Source organism: Anolis sagrei, chromosome 4 (genome assembly GCF_037176765.1).
Source record: "Anolis sagrei isolate rAnoSag1 chromosome 4, rAnoSag1.mat, whole genome shotgun sequence".
NCBI classification, from domain to species: Eukaryota; Metazoa; Chordata; class Lepidosauria; order Squamata; family Dactyloidae; genus Anolis; species Anolis sagrei.
In genome coordinates, this window is record NC_090024.1 from 200,860,468 (window position 1) to 200,880,033 (window position 19,566).

At 41.6% G+C, this 19,566-nt stretch overlaps 2 protein-coding genes across 2 annotated transcripts in view; both read right to left on the bottom strand.

Annotated features, from left to right (window-relative positions):
• Window positions 1-2,937, bottom strand: part of RHOC (ras homolog family member C) — a 44,927-nt gene extending 41,990 nt beyond the window's left edge. Inside the window, exon 1 of the mRNA XM_060772686.2 lies at window positions 2,833-2,937. The gene's annotated coding sequence lies outside the window, so the exon portion shown is untranslated. The remainder of the gene's footprint in view (window positions 1-2,832) is intronic.
• Window positions 2,938-17,938: 15,001 nt separating this feature from the next.
• Window positions 17,939-19,566, bottom strand: part of PPM1J (protein phosphatase, Mg2+/Mn2+ dependent 1J) — a 43,192-nt gene continuing 41,564 nt past the window's right edge. Inside the window, exon 10 of the mRNA XM_060772685.2 lies at window positions 17,939-19,356. Coding sequence (XP_060628668.2) covers window positions 19,209-19,356 — 148 coding nt within the window. The 3' untranslated portion in view covers window positions 17,939-19,208. The remainder of the gene's footprint in view (window positions 19,357-19,566) is intronic.

The following is a 19,566-nucleotide window of genomic DNA, read 5'->3' on the forward strand; positions in this document are numbered from 1 at the left end:
GGCCTTCCAGACGATCTTAACCTCCGAGGTGGAACATTGATCCATTTGGTTTAACCCAGATTCTCATGCCATCAACAGTGATTCTGAAACTCCCTGTGCATGGACCAGGCCTGCAATGTGAAGCTGCCTATATAAAAGGGCATTAAAAACTATCAAATGAATAGATATGCATTTTAAAAATAAAATAAAATAAAACAGCAGTCGCTGTGAAATGTGCTCTTCCCTGGCTGTTGTCCTTCCTTGCCACATCATTAATTTCTTTCCACTTGTCAACTTCTACCCATCCTACTGTACTAGCAATAGGTCATTGGATGCATCTACATCAGGCCTGGGCAAACTTGGGCCCTCCAAGTGTTTTGGACTTCAACTCCCACAATTCCTAACAGCCTCAGGCCCCTTCCTTTCCCCCCTTAGCCGCTTAAGCTGAGGTGCCTCTTGGTTCTAGAAAAAAGGCAGGATGGAAATAAAGCTACATACAATCAAATTCTAGTATCTCGGGAAAACATTCCACTTGTTTCTCACGAGTTCTATCTTGAGCTGAGTGGGTGAAGTACTACATGAATTATAAGAGGTGCATCTACACTACAGAATGAATGCAGTTTGACACCACTTTAACTGTCATGGCTCAGTATTATAGAATCATGAGAGTGGTCGTTTTGCCTTCTCTGCCAAAGAGTGCTGGTGCCTCACCAAACTACAATTCTTATGATTCCATAGCATTGAGCCAGAACAGTTAAGGTGTTGTTATACTACATTCATTTTAAAGTGTAGTTGCTTTCCTATGCCATCAGGTTACAAAAATTAGGAATGCTAACCGTTAAAGTGATGTCAAACTGCTTTAAATGTACTGTGCAGTTACACCACTGGCATACTTCCCATTTGGTTCACTGGGGATGCATTGACACGGTGGCATAAATGCTGTTTGACACCACTTTACCGCCATGCTATGGAGTCATGCATAGAATTTCAAAAAGTCTGTCACCTTTTCTGCCAAAGAGTGCTGGTGTTTCACCAAACCCCAACCCCGAGGATCCCATATTGTTGAATCATACCTGTTAAAGTGGGATTATGGTAAAGGTAAAGGTTTCCCCTTGACATTAAGTCTAATTGTGTCCGACTCTGGGGGGTGGTGCTCATCTCCATTTCTAAGCTGAAGAGTTGGCATTGTATGTAGATGCCTCCAAGGTCATGAGGCCAGTATGACTGCATGGAGTGCTGTTACCTTCCTGCTGAAGTGGCACCTATTGATCTACTTACATTTGCATGTTTTCAAACTGCTAGGTTGGTAGAAGCTGGGGCTAACAACAGGAGCTCACCCCGCTCCTAGGATTCAAACCGCCAACCTTCCGTGGATTCAAACCACTGAACTTCCGGTCAGCAAGTTCTGCAGCTTAGTGTTTTAATCCACTGCACCACTGCAGCTCCCTCAGTGGGGTTAAACCGCATTAATTCTACAGCATATACACAGCATGAGGCAGGATAGACACAGCTCCCACAATACAATAAGTGTGTATACACGTGTGCTTCAAGTCATGTGTCAACTTATGGTGACCACATGACATTTGTAGGGCTTTCTTCTTGTGGAGAGAAAAAGCAGGGCATACTTATTATTATTATTATTATTATTATTATTATTATTATGAAAGGGCAAAAGAAGATGATGAGGCATTATATAATAATAATAATAATAATAATAATAATAATAATAATACGATAAACATTGACAAAGTCACGATCTGTCAACTGCAAAAGGCCACCTTACTTGGATCTGCATGCATCATTTGAAAATACATCACACAGTCCTAGATGCTTGGGAAGTGTTCAACTTGTAATTTTGTGATACGAAATCCAGCATATAGATCTCATTTGCTGTGACATACTGTGCTTTTGTGTCAATAAAATAATAATAATTCTTAGGAAAAGAATGAGTGAAAGGGCGAAAGAAGAAGATGAGGCACTTGCAGTCATTGCATCCATTTTGGGCTGGATCCACTCTGCCAAATAATAGCTTTGAGCACTTTTAAAATCAGTTCTAAGGATCTGAACTGCTCATTTTGAATGAAGACCATTGATGTATGTGCAAACAAACTCTAAAATCATAACAGTAAATAAAAAACAGGGAAATTCCAGACAATAAACAATCAGGAACACTCTCAACAAAGGATTCCCCCAGGCTGGAAACAGCCAGGCTTTGAAGCTGCGAGGCCATTCAATGCTAATCAAGATGGCCAACTGAAACATTCTCACCTACCTCCAACAGACAAGAGTTCTTTCTCCCACCCTGGGCATTCCACAGATATATACACCCCAATTTCGTAGCTTCCAACAGACCTCACAACCTCTGAGGATGCCAGTGAAAGGTCAGGAGAGAATGCTTCTGGAACATGGCCAGACAGCCCAGAAAACACAAAACAACCCAGTGATTTCAGCCATGAAAGTATTCGATAAGACATTGATGTTCCATTCCATGTTAATGTTAGTATATTTTAGGCTTTTACATTATACTGGAATGCTTTTAATGTGAGTCTCCTTTTGTGGAGAGAAAAAGCGGGGTATAAATAAACATCACCAGCACCATCATCATGCAGTTTGAGCTGCATCATCATCATCATCATCACTCTCATCATCCTCATGCAGTTCGAACTACCCTGAGCTGCATTCTATGGCAGTGGATGGGTCCAGCCTCAGTCTCTGAGGCGCGACAAGAGCCCTTGGCGAAGTGATACCCAAGTAATCTCTGGATCTCACCAGCAGGTGAGGTCCCAAAAGGTGCCTCCGGGGCCTTCTCTCCCCCACCCCCATACGACCCCCACCCCCACCCGGTGCCTTTACCTTGCTGGGAGCGGCCGTCCCCTCCGTCCGACTCGACCCGAAGAGAGAGGCGGAAACTCCGGACGACTGACCCAAGGCTTGGCCCCGCCTCGAAGGAGGGGCTGGGGCCGAGGAGGGCGTCGCTGTCCTGCCCCCGAGAGGAGTTTGGGGAGCCCTTCGCCTAAGGCAGTGGCCCTCCTCGACCTTCCTAATGGCGCCACCCCTTCAGACAGTCCCTCATGCTGTGTTGTGTTGACCCCCGACCACAACATGATTTTCCTTCCTACTTCAGAACTGTCATGTTGCTCCTGTTCTGAAGCATATTATAAATCTCTGATAGGCAGGATGTATTTTCAGTCACTGGACCAAATTTGGCACAAATACCCGATACGCCCAAATTTGAATATTGGTGGGGTTGGGGGAAGATTGATTTTGTCATTTGGGAGTTGTAGTTCCTGGGATTGATAGTTCACCTACAGTCAAAGAGTATTCTGAACCCCACCATGGATGGAATTGGACCAAACTTCACACACAGAACCCGCATGAGCAAGAGAAAATACTGGAAGGATTTGATGGGCATTGTGTTTGGGAGTTGTAGTTCACCTACATCCAGAGAGCACTGTGGATTCAAACAATGATGGATCTGGACCAAACTTAGCGTGAATACTCAATATGGGGTTTGGGGTCATGGGGTTTGGGGAAAATAGACCTTGACATTTGGAAGTTGTAGTTGCTGGGATGGAACTGAACCAAACTTGGCACATTTGGTAGTTGCTGTTGCTGGGATGTATGCTATAAACAAATAGCATTTCGAACCCTACCAATGCTAGAGTTGGGCCAAACTTCCCACACAGAACCCCCATGATCAACAGAAAATGCTGTGTTCCTTGATGGTCTTTGGCAATCCCTCTGACACCCAAATGTGAATACTGGTGAAGTTTAGAGAAAATAGACCTTGGCATATGGGAGTTGCAGTTGCGGAAATTTATAGTTCACCTACAATCAGAGCATTCTGACTCCAGTAACAATGGAATTGGACCAAACTTGGCACACAGAACTCCATGACCAACAGAAAATACTGGAAAGGTTTGGTGGGCATTGACCTTGAGTTTTGGAATTGTAGTTCACCTACATACAGAGAGCTCTGTGGACTCAAACAATGATGGATCTGGACAAAACTTGGCACAAATACTCAATATGCCCAAATGTGAGCACCAGTGAAATTTGGGGAAAATAAACCTTGACATTTGGAAGTTGCAGTTGCTGGGATTTATAGTTCACCTACAATCAAAGAGCATTCTGAACTCAACCAACGATGGAATTGGACCAAACTTGGCACACCGAATTCTCATGACTAACAGAAAATACTGGAAAGATTTGGTGGGCATTGACCTTGAGTTTTGGAGTTGTAGTTCACCTACATCCAGAGAGCACTGTGGACTCAAATAATGATGGCTCTAGACCAAACTTGGCACAAATACTCAATATGTCCAAATGTGAACACAGGTGAAGTTTGGGGAAAATAGACCTTGGCATTTGGGAGTTGCAGTTGTTAAGCTTTATAGTTCACCTACAATCAAAAAGCATTATGAACCCCACCAGCGATAGAATTGGGTCAAACTTCCCACACAGAACCCCCATGATCAACAGAATATACTGTGTTTTCTGATAATCTTTGCCGACCCCTCTGACACCCCCTCGTGAACCCTCAGGAGTCCCGACCACCAGGTTGAGCAACACTGTCCTAAGAGGAGAGAGAGAGATGGAGAGGAGAGGGGAGACAATATAGGATCATAGTTGGAAGAGACCCCCAAGGGCCAACCAGTCCAACCCCCTGCCATGCAGGAAAAACACATTCAAAGCCCTCTCAGCAGATGCCCATCCAGCCTCTGCTTGAAAACCTCCAGAGAGGGAGATTCCCTCCTCAGTTCTTAGCTTCAGGGAATTCTTACTGGAATCTCTTCTCTTGCCATTTGGATCCATTACTCCATTGGGTTGCTGTGAGTTTTCTGGGCTGTCTGGCCATGTTCCAGAAGCATTCTCTCCTGATGTGAATTGGGAGCAGCGATTAGATTTAGGTCAAATATTTAATATCAGGAGTCTGTATTTAACAGAAACAAGCCCCTTTTTTGCACGTGGTAATGCTTCCATGGAATATCCTCCATAAAAAGACTCACCTGGCACCAACTTTGCAATCTCAGACTGCATTGTAATAGGTGGTCTGTGGTTTGCTCTTCTCCACACTCACATTTCATGGACTCCACTTTGGGGCCCCATTTCTTAAGGTTGGCTCTGCATCTCATGGTGCCAGAACGCAGTCTGTTCAGCGCCTTCCAAGTCACCCAGTCTTCTGTGTGCCCAGTGGGGAGTCTCTCATTCATTATCAGCCATGGGTTGAGGTTCCGGGTTTTAGCCTGCCACTTTTGAACTCTTGCTTGCTGAGGTGTTCCTGAGAGTATCTCTGTAGATCTTAGAAAACTATATCTTAATTTAAGGCATTGGCGTGCTGACTGATATCCAAACAGGGGGTGGGTCAGAAATGTCACTGCCTTGATTCTTTCATTATTGGTTGCCTCTTCCCTGCAGATGTCAGGTGGTGCAATACCAGCTGAACAGTATAATTTTTCCATTGGTGTGATATGCGGCATATCTCATTAAGAGCCACATCCACTGTTTTGTAGTGAGAAGTGTTCCACACTTGGCATGTGTACTCATCGGCAGAGTAACAAAACGCAAGAGCAGCAACCAGAAGCGACCAGAAATCCTAATGAAGACGTGATAATGATATAAAAAGAAATAGTAAATAAATATACCATTAGGAGGTGTCATGATCATGTATGTTTTCTATGTAGTACCCAAGTAGCTACTATGGGCAGGAATTGGCAATATCCTGATTTATTTAAGAAGTTCAAGTTCAGGGCAAGATTTTGGCTCTGCTCTGTTGGGTGGATAATCGGACCAGCCTAGACTTGCCTGTCATATGCCAAGTCTTTTTTATCGAGAGACAGACATTGTCATTGACTGATTAATTGATGATCAGAAGAAAGAAAAGGATTAGGCATCTGCTTTAGATTAAGAGGAGTAGAATTTCAATTTACCTCTATTGCTTGCCAAGGAAGAATACACTTGGAGGAGCATCATACACAGTATCTGAAGTGCACCGCAATACACAAATCTGCAACACAAATTTATATTTCTTTAACTTTCCACATCCTGTTTATACTGGACCACATGTACGGAAATGAATTAAACAAGGTGTGTGCCTGAAAACTCCTGATTCTGTCTGGCTCAGTTTAACATATATATCCTTGGACAAGTAGTGGCTGCTTGGGAAGGCCAATATTGGGCAATTCTGGTTTGGATTAAAGCATGACTTTGTAATATAGCTTACAGAGCTTTGTGAGTTCTTGGCATCTTCACCTCTGCTCATGCCATCATTTTAGAGGGATGCTTCTATTGATTTCCTGGATTTCACAAAAGTCTTTCCTAAGAATTTTTAATGCTGTGTATTATTATTTTGTTGTCAAAGACCGGAATCACTGGGTTGCTGTGAGTTTTCCTGGCTGTACGGCCATGTTCCAGAAGCATTCTCTCCTGATGTTTTGCCCACATCTATGGCAGGCATCCTCAGAGATTGTGAGGTCTGTTGGAAACTAGGCAGGTGAGGAATATATATCTGTGGAATGTCCAGGGTGGAAAAAAGAACTTTTGTCTTTTTTAAACTTTGCAATTCACACTTGCCTCAAACAAAGGATTCCCCCAGGCAGGAAGCAGCCAGGCTTTGAAGCTGCAAGGCCATTCAATGCTAATCAAGGTGGCCGTTTGCAAAATTCATATCTGCCTCAAGCGGACAAGAGTTACTTCTTCTTCCCTGGAGATTCTACAGATATATAAACCCAATTTTCCTAGTTTCCAACAGACCTCACAACCTCTGAGGATGCCTGCCATTGATGTGGGCAAAACATCAGGAGAGAATGCTTCTGGAACATAGCCATACATCCCAGAAAACTCACAGCAACCCATTATTATTATTATTATTATTATTATTATTATTATTATGTTTGTGTTTATTTATACTTTTTCTCTCAGCAAGCACCTCAAAGACTCAAAGTGGTTTGGTATGATGAAAGTGGCAATTTTTCTCCTCCCTGATTTTTAAGTGTAGTTTTTACAGTTATAGTGCTATTGAGCCGAGGTTCCATTTCACTAACCTACTAGTGCTTTGTCAAGATAAAGGGAGGGTGGACATTCACAAGCACACTCAGAGAACAAAGCATACTGGTTTATTTCAATATGCCTTGCAATTTAAATCAAACCAACTGGAGAAAAGAAATAAAACGTTGGAGTCAGTGCCAGAAACTGCCAGGGCTCAATAGAAATCTTGTTTAGATTAAAGAGAGAGAGAGAGAGAGACTACAGCAATAAATACCTCAGCTTCTTGATATCCTTAACCTGCCTGAAGAGCCAATAGTATGGATTTTTAAGTGGCTTAAACTGGTCTAACTGGCTTAATGCCAAAGCTACCAACAGGAAAATTCCAGATATAATCTTGTAGTAAAAACTAAAGACAAAACAACTACAACTACCACCCCTCAAAAATGCAAGAACCCAAAAAAGAAAAACAAGAAAGAAGAAAAGTGAGACAGAGATTTGCAGTACACACGGCTTGTAACAAACCAGGCACACCAGCTTCCTAAATCTGGATGAAAGGCTTTCTCATTCTGTTTCACACGGGGATTTGGGAAAGCAAAGCTGATCTTACTTCCAGCAATAGGCTGGAACTCCTGTGAATGAGGCTGGAAAGAAAGGCCCCACAAGGCCCTTGGCTTCAACCCAGACAAACCTCAAAGCTGTTGCTGTTTATAAAAAGATTTCAGACACTGGTTCTTCTTCTTCATGTGCTCTGCTCCAAAAGAGATGTGTCCATAGAAGGAAAGGGGAAAAACAGGGGGGCGTGGAAGAATTGAATGGGCCAGGAGCAGCAGTTCCTTTCCTTACTGCAACAGCTCTCTAGCCAGTAATGATAATGGTATGTGAAAAAAACTGGCATTCGGATGCAACTACAAACCTACACATTATAGAAAATATGCTTAATATGATGGCCATGTTCCTTTAGGTATTGGAGAGGGGAGGGAGCAGAATGTCTTGATTCTACTGATAGGATCAGAGCATGTTGTTGTTTGCCTTCAAATCATATCCAACTGATGGTGAACCTATTCAGGGGCTTTCTGGGGTTGAGAGTGTGTGACTCACCCAAAGTCACCTAGTGGGTTTCCATAGCCAAGTGAGAAACTGAACATTGGTCTCCAGAATTGTAGTTCAGTGCTCAAACCACTACAACATCATTCTGCAATTGACTCTATAGTTCGTGCCTGTATCTTATACTTGATTTGTCCTGCTAGTGAAAAATGTAGAAAAAATTCTAGTTCCCTTGTAGACATTATTACCATATATACTGTTGTATGAGTTACCCTCATGTAAACATCAAGGGCAAGTTCTGGAGCCTAAAATGTGGATTTTGATTTGACCCGTGGATAAGTTGAGGATCATTCCCAGGGAGGGGAAAGAGCCAGCACCTTTACAGAGGGCTAGATTTTCCTGGATGTTGCTGCCATTTTCCTGCACAAGCTTTCAAAAAGGACAGAAGATGACTGTCAGAAAGAGTAGAGGGGTTTGGTACTTCTTGTAGGTTTTCCCAGATCAGACCAATCCCTCACCTTTCACCACTCTAGTCAGAGAAAGGGTTCCTTTTTTGGATAACAATCAAGGTACAGTCCTTACATTGACCCATAGATAAGTCAACACAGTTTGGTGTTGTTGTTGTTGTTTTTTTGCATCATTTTTGACATTTTCTAGATTTATACATGAGTATAAACAGTAGTATTCATTCAGTCTTAACCCTGATACATCTTTGAGTTGTCTTTCAACATACTTCATTTCAGAGAGAGGGAACCCTCAACAACAGTCTACCAACAAAGAGAGATCTGTTGTATGTTATGCAGAGATGATCTGTTGTGTGCCTCTATTTGGCTCCTTCATATAATTGTATTATAATCTTGCTATTGAATGTCACCATTTTGAAATTACTCATCTGAATTGTCAACTGAAGACAAATAGAGACTGTGAAGACTGATTGATCCCAGAGGCTCTGAGCTGTCCCCCGTAGCCCAAGCATGACTTTATTTCTTTGATTAGTCTTGTCACTTTGATATCAGCTCCTAGTAATTGGCATCCTTGCCATTGCACATTCCTGCCTTGCTTTTAAGATCCCACGCTGCTCTCAAAAGAGCTAATTTCACTTTTTAAAGCTATCTGACCCAGTAAGGCATGAATTGATTTTTGCATTTTCCCTGTACATTCAGTCTCACCTTGAAAATACATCAGAATGAACATTTTCAGTCCTTTATTTCCTTTTCTGCATGAACCATTGGAATTATCAGTTATAAATGAAGTCAGGGTGATAATATAGAAAAAAAGACTTGGCACGTAGAGCTATTATTTCATGAATGAAAAATAATTTACTTTAAAAAAACATTTTAGTTGTTTTTATTGACATATAGAATGGAAAAGTCATGTTCCAGGTTCTGCAAAGAAGCTAATAGTAAGAATCAAATCCTATCCATGTGTACTCTAAAATAAATGTAATTGTTCTGTAGGGATTACATCATGGTATGTGCAAGACCCACAAGCTTCGACAACACATCTGTTCCTATGCATATTAGCTTAGAGGAGTAAGACCCACTGGTTTCAATATGCTTAGCAGACTGTACAGGCAGATAAATAAAATCAAGGAAGCCACAGTTCTAAGTTTGCAAGACCTGAACAGGGTTGTTAACAACAACACCACCTATATAATATCTTTGAACTGGGTTATATGACAGTGTGCACTCAGGTAACCCAGGGCCCTTCCGCACATCCATATAACTCCAGGCATTCTTGGTAGACACGGATTATCTGGATCCGGCACAGTCTGGCTTTAGGCCGGGGCATGGTACTGAGACAGCTTTGGTCGCCTTAGTGGATGATCTGCGTCGGGAGCTCGACAGGGGGAGTGTGTCCCTGTTGGTGCTGCTCGACCTCTCAGCGGCCTTCGATACCGTCGATCACGGTATCCTTCTGGGACGCCTCGCGGGGATGGGTCTTGGAGGTACTGTTCTGCAGTGGCTTCGCTCATTCCTCGAGGGTCGGTCTCAGAAGGTGTTACTGGGAGACTCCTGTTCAACCCCACAACCTTTGTCTTGTGGGGTTCCTCAGGGTTCAATACTGTCTCCCATGTTGTTTAACATCTACATGAAGCCGCTGGGCGAGATCATCCGGAGTTTCAGATTGCGATGTCATCTGTACGCAGATGATGTCCAACTCTGTCACTCCTTTCCACCTGCTACTAAGGAGGCTGTCGAGGTCCTGAACCGGTGCTTGGCCGCTGTGACGGTCTGGATGGGGGCGAACAAATTGAAATTGAATCCAGACAAGACAGAGGTACTCCTGGTTAGTCGCAAGGCCGAACAGGGTATAGGGTTACAGCCTGTGTTAGACGGGGTCGCACTCCCCCTGAAGACGCAGGTTCGCAGTTTGGGTGTGATCCTGGACTCATCGCTGAGCCTGGAACCCCAGGTTTCGGCGGTGACCAGGGGAGCATTCGCACAGCTAAAACTTGTGCGCCAACTGCGACCGTACCTTGGGAAGTCTGACTTAGCCACAGTAGTCCACGCTCTGGTTACATCCCGCCTTGACTACTGCAACGCTCTCTACGTGGGGTTGCCTTTGAAGACAGCCCGGAAGCTCCAATTAGTCTAACGGGCGGCAGCCATGATACTAACAGGAGCGGGGCACAGGGAGCACACAACTCCTCTGCTGCACCAGCTCCACTGGCTGCCGATATGCTACCGGGCTCAATTCAAAGTGCTGGCGTTGGCCTTTAAAGCCCTAAACGGTTCTGGCCCAACTTATCTATCCGAACGTATCTCAGCCTATCAGCCCACCAGGACCCTAAGATCTTCTGGAGAGTCCCTGCTCTCTATCCCGCCGGCTTCACAAGTGCGGCTGGCGGGAACGAGAGACAGGGCCTTCTCTGTGGTGGCCCCTTGGCTTTGGAACACCCTCCCTATAGAGGTACGATCAGCCTCCTCGCTGATGGTGTTTCGGAAGAGACTGAAGACATGGATGTTTAAACAAGCATTCGGTTAATCCGTTGCAACGAATTTTGATGACTAAAGGCTGGTAATCATGGACGACGAATTTTGGATTGTGATTTTAGTTACGAGATGCATGGGATTATTATTGGTGGCCCAATAATTTGTATTGTATATGTGTTTCATGTTTTAAATTGAATACTGTTTTTAATTGTTTTTAACTTTTTAGTTGTTGTAAACCGCAATGAGTCGCCGACTTAGGCTGAGATATTAGCGGTATACAAGCGCATAAATAAATAAATAAATAAATAATAATAAATAACCCTTTGGCCTCGAGGAGACTGAAAATGGGCCTATATTGGGTTGATACTTTTTCACTTCAGTTGTGTATTGATAGCTTAGAAACCAGCTCTTCCTCTTTTCTTTCTTTCCCATTTCTCCACAATGGGCCACAGCAATGTGTGGCCGGGTACAGCTAGTCAGGATATAAAATTGTATGATCTTCTTCCTGATATAGCCTTCTGTCTTCAATGAATGCAAGAGAAATAAAGATTCCAACATCTATTCTTACAATGGAGATGTGTTGATAAAATTTCAAATTACTGGAATTTTTATGTGTTGTCTGTATCATATGTTACGGGCATAGTTCCTCCACCAAATAGTAAATCATACTGAACCATAGGCAGCATCAGTACAGAAGGATTGTGCAGCAAGATGAAAGGTTGCATTGCTGGCTCTGCTTTAGTAGAAATGGCAATTTCCCCAGGTTAACACATGCTTCAATAAATTCAATAAAAAGTGAACTATAAGCAGCATGTAAAAGGATATTTCATTGAGCTTAGTCATTAACTACAGACTGTCCCTAGACGTCTGAAATTCTAAGCTCAGTCCTGTAAAAAACAAAAAAACAAAAAACAAACAAAACAAAAACAAAACCAATTACTTCCCAATTTTGGGGGGAAAGCATAAGTTTTAGGGAAGTTAAAAATGATCCCCTATAAAATGTTGAAATACAGGACATCCAAGAGTTCAAGAGTGCTTCTTCTTTCCCACTGTAAGCCTCCTATGTAGTTCTGCCTTTTGTAATCTATTATTATTATTATTATTATTATTATTATTATTTTGCAATCAGGCGCTGACCTGATGTACTATGCTACATCTCCTGTTATTTCTCTCAATAACCATTGAATGACCCAAGATGATAGATACATTTTCCAGGATATTAGGTTGGGGAAGGTTAGTTCTTGTAAATCAGTGGTTCTCAACCTAATGCCGTGATCCCTTAATACAGTTTCTTATTCTGTGGCGCCCTCCAACCATAAAATTATTTTTGTTGCTACTTCATAACGGTAATTTTGCTACTGTTATGAATTGTATGCAAATATCTGATATGAATGATATATTTTCATTCACTGGACAAATTTTGGCACAAATACATGATATGCCCAAATTTGAATACTGGGGATGTTGCGGGGGGAGGGGGGGATTGATCTTGTCATTTGGGAGCTTTAGTTGCTGGGATTTATAGTTGATCTATAATCAAAGAGCATTCTGAACTCCACCAATGATGGAAACGAATCAAACTTGGCACAGAGAACTCCCATGACCAACAGAAAATACTGGAAGGGTTTGGTGGGCATTGACCTTGAGTTTTGGGGTTGTAGTCCACTTATTTATTTATTTATTTATTTATTTCGGGTACTTCTACCCCGCCTTTCTCAACCCCCGGGGGAGGACTCAGGGGGGCTTACCAAAAAAGGCACAATTCGATGCCTACACAAGATACACATATATACAAAACAGCAATTAAAACAATTATCAAGTTAAAACAATCGGTACATAACACAATCAATAAAACTAATCTCATGCTCAGCGTTCATCTTTCAGAGTTCCATAATTCCATTCTGCTTAGTCAATTCCTGTCCATCGTCAAAGTCCTTATATCCAGAAAGCACTGTGAACTGTGGATCTGGACCAAATTTGACAAAAAATACTCAGTATGCCCAGTATTTGGGGAAAATAGACCTTGACATTTGGGATTTGTAGTAGCTGGGATGGAATTGAACCAAATTTCGCACATTTGGGAATTGCAGTTGCTGGGATGTATAATTCACCTACAATCAAAGAGCATTCTGAACCCTACCAATGCTAGAATTGGGCCAAACTTCCCACACAGAACCCCCATGACCAACAGAAGATACTGTGTTTCCTGATTGTCTTTGGTGATCCCTCTGACACCCCTTCGTGACCCCCCCCCCCCAGATGTCCCAACCCCAGGTTGAGAAATGCTGTTGTAAATGAATTGTATGCTTCTTTACTCTTCATTTCTGAGTACATGCAAAAAAAAATCTTTTTCAGCCCAGTGATGAGAGCATAATGAATTCTGCAAAGCTTCATTATCCATTCTGCAACCTTGTTTTGTGCTGATGATGCCTGGTGAAAAAATTTGACTGTTCCTTAAATCGGCTCAGTGTCTTGGAGAGTGTTTTTAACTTTGGACCAAAACCTGGAGTTAATTCACCCCTTGGGTGCCATGAAAATCACCTGCCACCACTGCTATAAAGCCAAGGGGCTGGCCCATGAAGCCTCTGGAAAATCACTTATTGTACTTAACAGCTCATTAGCTGGCTATCGATCAAAGCCTGTACTGAAATTCAACTTAGTTATGTTCCACTGATTGATTTTAAATCCATCCTCTCAAATCAAGATGTCCCCTTGAGGGCAATATTTCATCAGGCTTCTCCAGACACATCATGCTAATAGTTTACAGCAGTTGTCCATTTGTTGCATAGGATTCAGGCAGCTTCTTCCAGTAATTGCTTTTGAGTGTGATGAAAGAAGGACAGGGCATTTTTCTAGCTCTTGTACAAAAATTAATTTATTTTTGATGAGTAAAATGTGATTGACATTACTGTAGCATGACTGTCATCACCCTTCACCCACCTCTGCAAAACCTGGGTCATTTTTCTGAGTTTGGTTTGCATCAGTTTGCATTGCATCCTTCAACTTCCTCATTAATAAAATAATAAAAAAATCCCTCTGGCCTTTTGTAGACAAGTTCTGTATTACTAAATCCTGGTGAAATAGAATAATGATGGGCTTATTTCAACTCTTGCTTAATAGAAACAATGGTTTATGTACTAAAGGTAGCAGGAAATAACACTACACAAGGCTGGGAATAGATGGGGACATTTGTGCTTTTGATGTTTTATGCGTTAGTCACATGAGCTTTATTTGCGATATTTGTATATCGCTCTTCTCAACCCCGAAGGGGACTCTGCTTTCAAGTTATCACATTCTCAATGGCCATCATTTGTAGCCAATTGTATCCTAGAATCCCAAGAATGAATCTTCTCAAGAAACCCATAGACCAGTGGTTCCCAACTTGTGCTCCGCAGAGGCCTGAGGGCTCCATGTGCACTTCTGTGGGTTGTCGCGGTTGCTCCAGGAAAATAAAATAAATAAAAATTTAATGAAATTAAAGAGTAAGAGACAAAAAGTAGAATGAAAACAAGAAAACATGTGGTCATTCCGCTGCTAGTAGCTCCTAAATTATTGTAGCACACGACCAACAGATGATGAGACTGATTGGGGCATCAGCCTGTTGTGCATATTGACATTGATTCTAAAAAGGGCTATGCAAGTCAAAATGGGGACCTGTCATAGAAATTAATTCTAAAATGGGCTCTGCAAGTCGAAAAGGTTGAAAACCACTGCCATAGACAATGATTACTGAAGGAAGGGTAAACACTGCTGCCCTCTGCTGGCCACAACAATTTCCTAGACTTATCATATGCATCAAGGCTGAGCTACTTGGAAGACAATCTTAAAAGAGAAGCTGGGTACTTTAAAAAAGCAGCCAACAGGGAAAAGTGAAGAGTCAAGTGCAAGCCCTGAGGATGAGAATCAGTCTTCTTTAAGTTTAGCTTTGGCTTCAGGTTTGAATAGATCCATTCTTGAGACCCAGAATGTTCAATTAGATATGGAGTCCTCTGAGTCTATACTTTGTACAAGCTTCAAAGGTATATAGAGAAATAAAAGGAAAATGAATAGAACATTCAATTTGTAAACCCCATTAAAAAGCCTCACTCAATTACGGTGCTCAGTTTGACTACTGATGTTGTAAAACCTAAATACTTCTGCTTATATGAATCTACTTCTCCTGCATCCCGGGCTTCTCTCAAAATAAGCAATTTAATCCAACGTAGATATTTGATATAGCATTTTGGTTGCATTAGAAGTCCCATTTACAATACGTATATTATACTAGTAATGTAACTACAACATGGTATCTAGGTGGATAATTTTATCTCAAACCAAGTACCTCTCATATCTTTTTTGTATTTGTTATCCAAACGTTTACCTAATATCATGACTTTTCCCAGCAAAATCTTGACTATTATTTTGCATTAATTCAAAGATGAAACAAAAGACAAGCACACACTTTTGTATGCCAATTGTACAAAAATAGATCATCACAATGCCTCTGATGGTGCAATGGGTTAAACCCTTCTGCTGGCAGGACTACTGATTGATAGGTCAGTGGTTCAAATCTGGGGAGAGCGGGTTGAACTCCCTCTGTCAGCTCCAGCTCCCCATGGGGAGACATGAGAAAAGCTTCCCACAAGAATGGGAAAACATCAAACACCCAGGTGTCTCCCAGGCAATGTTCTTGCAGACAGCTAATTCCCTCACACCAGAAGCGACTTGCAGTTTCTCAAATCACTCCTGACACACACACACACACACACACACACATCACAATGCATATACTTGGCAGACAGCAGTTATGGGGAAAGGACTCAGGGGTTATTTGTTGTATTGAAACAAATCTACCTCTGGCATCAAGCATATGCTCAAGAATGAGCAATAGCTGATCTTGTTTGTATAATGCATACATTTGCCAAACATTAAGACTTAAATCCAACCTGAGTACAGCCACTGACCTGACGTGAATGTTAAACTATCAATTTTTTCATAATACATCTATAGGTCTATTCTGGATGAGATTAACAACTGGATTTAGGTCCATCTTATATTTGCATAATTATGGTTTGCACATTGAAAAAATTAGGTGTACACATAAAAATGTAATATGCAAAGAATATATTATCAACCATGAAAATCAATGGAGGGTGCCTACCTAGAATCATAGAGCTGGAAGAGACAACAAGGGCTGTCCAGTGCAACCTCTTGTCATGCAGGAAACCTGGTTTTTACTATAGTACTTTGCATGTATTTGGATATAAATACATATATCAAAAAATGTAAGACAGTAGCTGGCATCTTCAACAGTTAGGGTATCATAACTGGGCTTAAGACCTCCTGAAGATTCATGTTTGTGGTCCCGAACAACAGAATGTGATTCCTCAAAACCCATCTTTCCAGAAATGCTTCAGGTGATGGGATGCCAGGCTGTGAAGGTAGATTTAAGGGGTCAATCTACCTTATGATGCAGGATTACCTCATGTTTCTACAGGTAAGGACTCTGCTGTGTGTTTAGGACAGTAGTTCTCAACCTGTGAGTCCCCCAGGTGTTTTGGCCTACAACTCCCTGAAATCCCAGCTGTTAAGATTTCTGGGAGTTGAAGGCCAAAAATCTGAGTACCCACAGGTTGAGAACCACTGGTTTAGGATATTCCTCCATATTTAGTACAGGGTGAGCATCCCTTTTCTGGAATTCTGAATTAAAATACCAAAAAAATTGTCTATATGGGTGGCTAAGATTGTGACACATTTGCCTTCTGATATATTCAATGGACAAAACCTTTGTTTTATGCACAAAATTGTTGAAACTATTATGATAAAATGCATGGTATATGCTATGTCTGGCAGGTGCATATGAATGTTTTTTGTGTTTAGACATGGGTCCCATTTCCAAAATATTTCATTATATACACATGTGTTGATACAGATATTCCAAAATCTTTAAATACCTGAAAACGAAATCACTTCTGGTCCCAAGCATTATGGATAATGGATATTTATCTTTCATATGTATTTTATTGAATGAACCCACACCATAAGATTCCCATGACACAACTCTTACTCTTGGTGGCAGACAGCAGGATCTATGTGTATATCTGTATCCCTCTCTCTCTCTCTCTCTCTAGGTGTTTCCAGCAAGAGTCTTAGTTTTTACTTTGTGCTTAAAGCCAATATCTCGATACTTTAATTAACAAGAACTTTGTATTCTGCAGCAAAACTGATATATCTCAAGATTGTAGGCTTGGCTTTTGCATAACAGTGTGGTGACTAACAGCGCAGTCCTATGTGTTCAGAAACCCCATTGAATTCAAGGATTGCATAGCACTGTAGGCTAATAGATTACACATATTCTTACAAAGAAACTCCGCTGAGTTACACAAGAGTTTGTCCCTGGTAAATTTATGAGACTATAGCCCCCAGTAAAAAATATATGTGAAGAGCAGAACTGCAACATAGCTATTGCCTGTGCTTAGATTTTATTCAGATGTTTTTATAAGCTTGTGAATACAAGAGTGGGTCAACAAATTATGCTTCCTCTGTCATAAAAACCTTATGAATAAACATATAACAGCAGAAGTGGCTACAGATCATAGCCTGAACTGTCCTGTACACAAAACTACCATTCAACATTGTCACCATCAATTTGTACACATTTGTGCCATTGTTTAACCCAGGCATCAAAACCATTTTGGAACAATTCAGGGTTTTGCTTTGTGACCCATGATTTTAAAGCTGTTTTAACATCATTCAAGTCATTGAATCTGAAACCATGTAGGTTGTCATTTTGGACCTCTGAAAGTCCATGGTTTCAGATTCAATGACTTGAATGATGTTAAAACAGTTTTAAAATCATGGGTCATAAAGCAAAACCTGGAATTTTTCCAAAATGGTTTTGATGCCTGGGTGAAATGATGGCGCAGATGTGTACAAATTGATGGTGGTGATGTTGAATGGTAGTTTTGCGTACAGGACAGTTCAGGCTATGATCTGTAGCCACTTCTGCTGTTATATGTTGATTCATAATGTTTTTATGACACAGGAGGCAAAACCTTTTGATTCATCATTGAACATATCAACGCCAACTCTTATCGGCTAGTTACTACAAAAAGGGCCAAATTTAAAATGCAAATTCCCCCAGACATGAGCAGACTCTTGCATAGTAAATTATATGCCCATGGGAAAAAAATGGGCTCAATTCCTTACTCAAACACCATTCTGAAGACTTCAATTTATCAAATCAAGAACTCAAGAGCACTGGACTTCAGTTGTGGAACTTCTTATGGTAGAAGCATGTGATTTTTCACAGAAGGAATCAAGTAATCAGACTGAGAACGTAGGCTGTTTGACCATTTTATCCTTTTTAGAGGTAGCTGTCTTTTTTGTGTATAATATGTTGCTTTCCCTCTCTGCAACAAATGTAATGGCAAGCCATTTAAACTAGCCCATATTTTATTTTTGCACCCCCACTTCTCCTTTGTAGCTTGGAGGTAGCTTTATAAAAAATAAGCACACTTGGCTAAGTTGCAGCAATGTTCACCATTGTGAGAAATCCCTGCACAAAATAAAAAATAAATAAAAAATAAATAAATGCTTATTCAGTATCCCTCTACTGTGCAGGAAGCAGTTTGGAGAGAAAGATATAGATGCTGCCGTAGGAATGCTAATCCTTGGCCTATCAGCAGCACACATTTCAGTAATTTGCAGTAAGGACTGATTGTTGAGGCAAGGCAATATTTCCAAGGAAAGGAGGCACAACTGTCAATCGGATCAGTTATGATGAAGTGTTCTTAGCTCCTGGTAATGGGAAGTTCAACTGCTTCGTTGTAACCATGGGGCAGAAGTATGTATGCATGCCAAAATGCTGCAGTGGATCAGGTAGGTTCCAACATTTCTATACAATCTTCCCATGCAGTGCAAGGGAACAAGGAGGGCAAAATCATGTACTTCAAGGCAGACCTAGATGTGCGGGGTTTCCATTGGTCTTGAGGGCTGCTAAGGATACTCCCTGAGAGATGATCGCTTTGACATCCTTGCTGTTAACAGGCATCTGGTCCAGGCCTTTGACTCCTGTTGTCCCAAAGAGATGCAGCAAGATAGAAAGGGGTGAGAACAGGGCTGAGGTTGCAGTCCTACAGTTTTCTAAACCACTCCAGAAGACTCCCGGGGTGCAAATGTTCCAGCAGCAAGAAACTGAAGACTTCAAGTTGATTTGTGCAATAGGTTGCTCTGTTTGTTTTGCAATCCAGTGTCATGAGCCTGTGCCTTGAGACTTGAGGTTCAGGTGTAGTTTCCTGGTCCACCCAGAGGAATAACAAAAACAGAGATATCATCTCCAGACCCCAGCTTGTCATTGGCCAGCCTCCAGCCACGGTCCTTCAGGATGCCTCGGGATTTCATCACCAATTCCTGGGCTACCATAGTGTACCTGTAGTAATAGAAAGCCATTCACTATAAAATAAGCCGCAAACAGTATTGTTCACTATTATCTCAACATGCATTTCTGTGTGTAGCACATTTATAATCATCATCTCATGACCAGTCTAATTGAAGGGGAAGTGGTGAAGAGGTAAGAAAAGTGCAGAGGTTGAAAAATTTACCATTGGAGGTACAGCTCCCATAATTCCCCAATCAATCT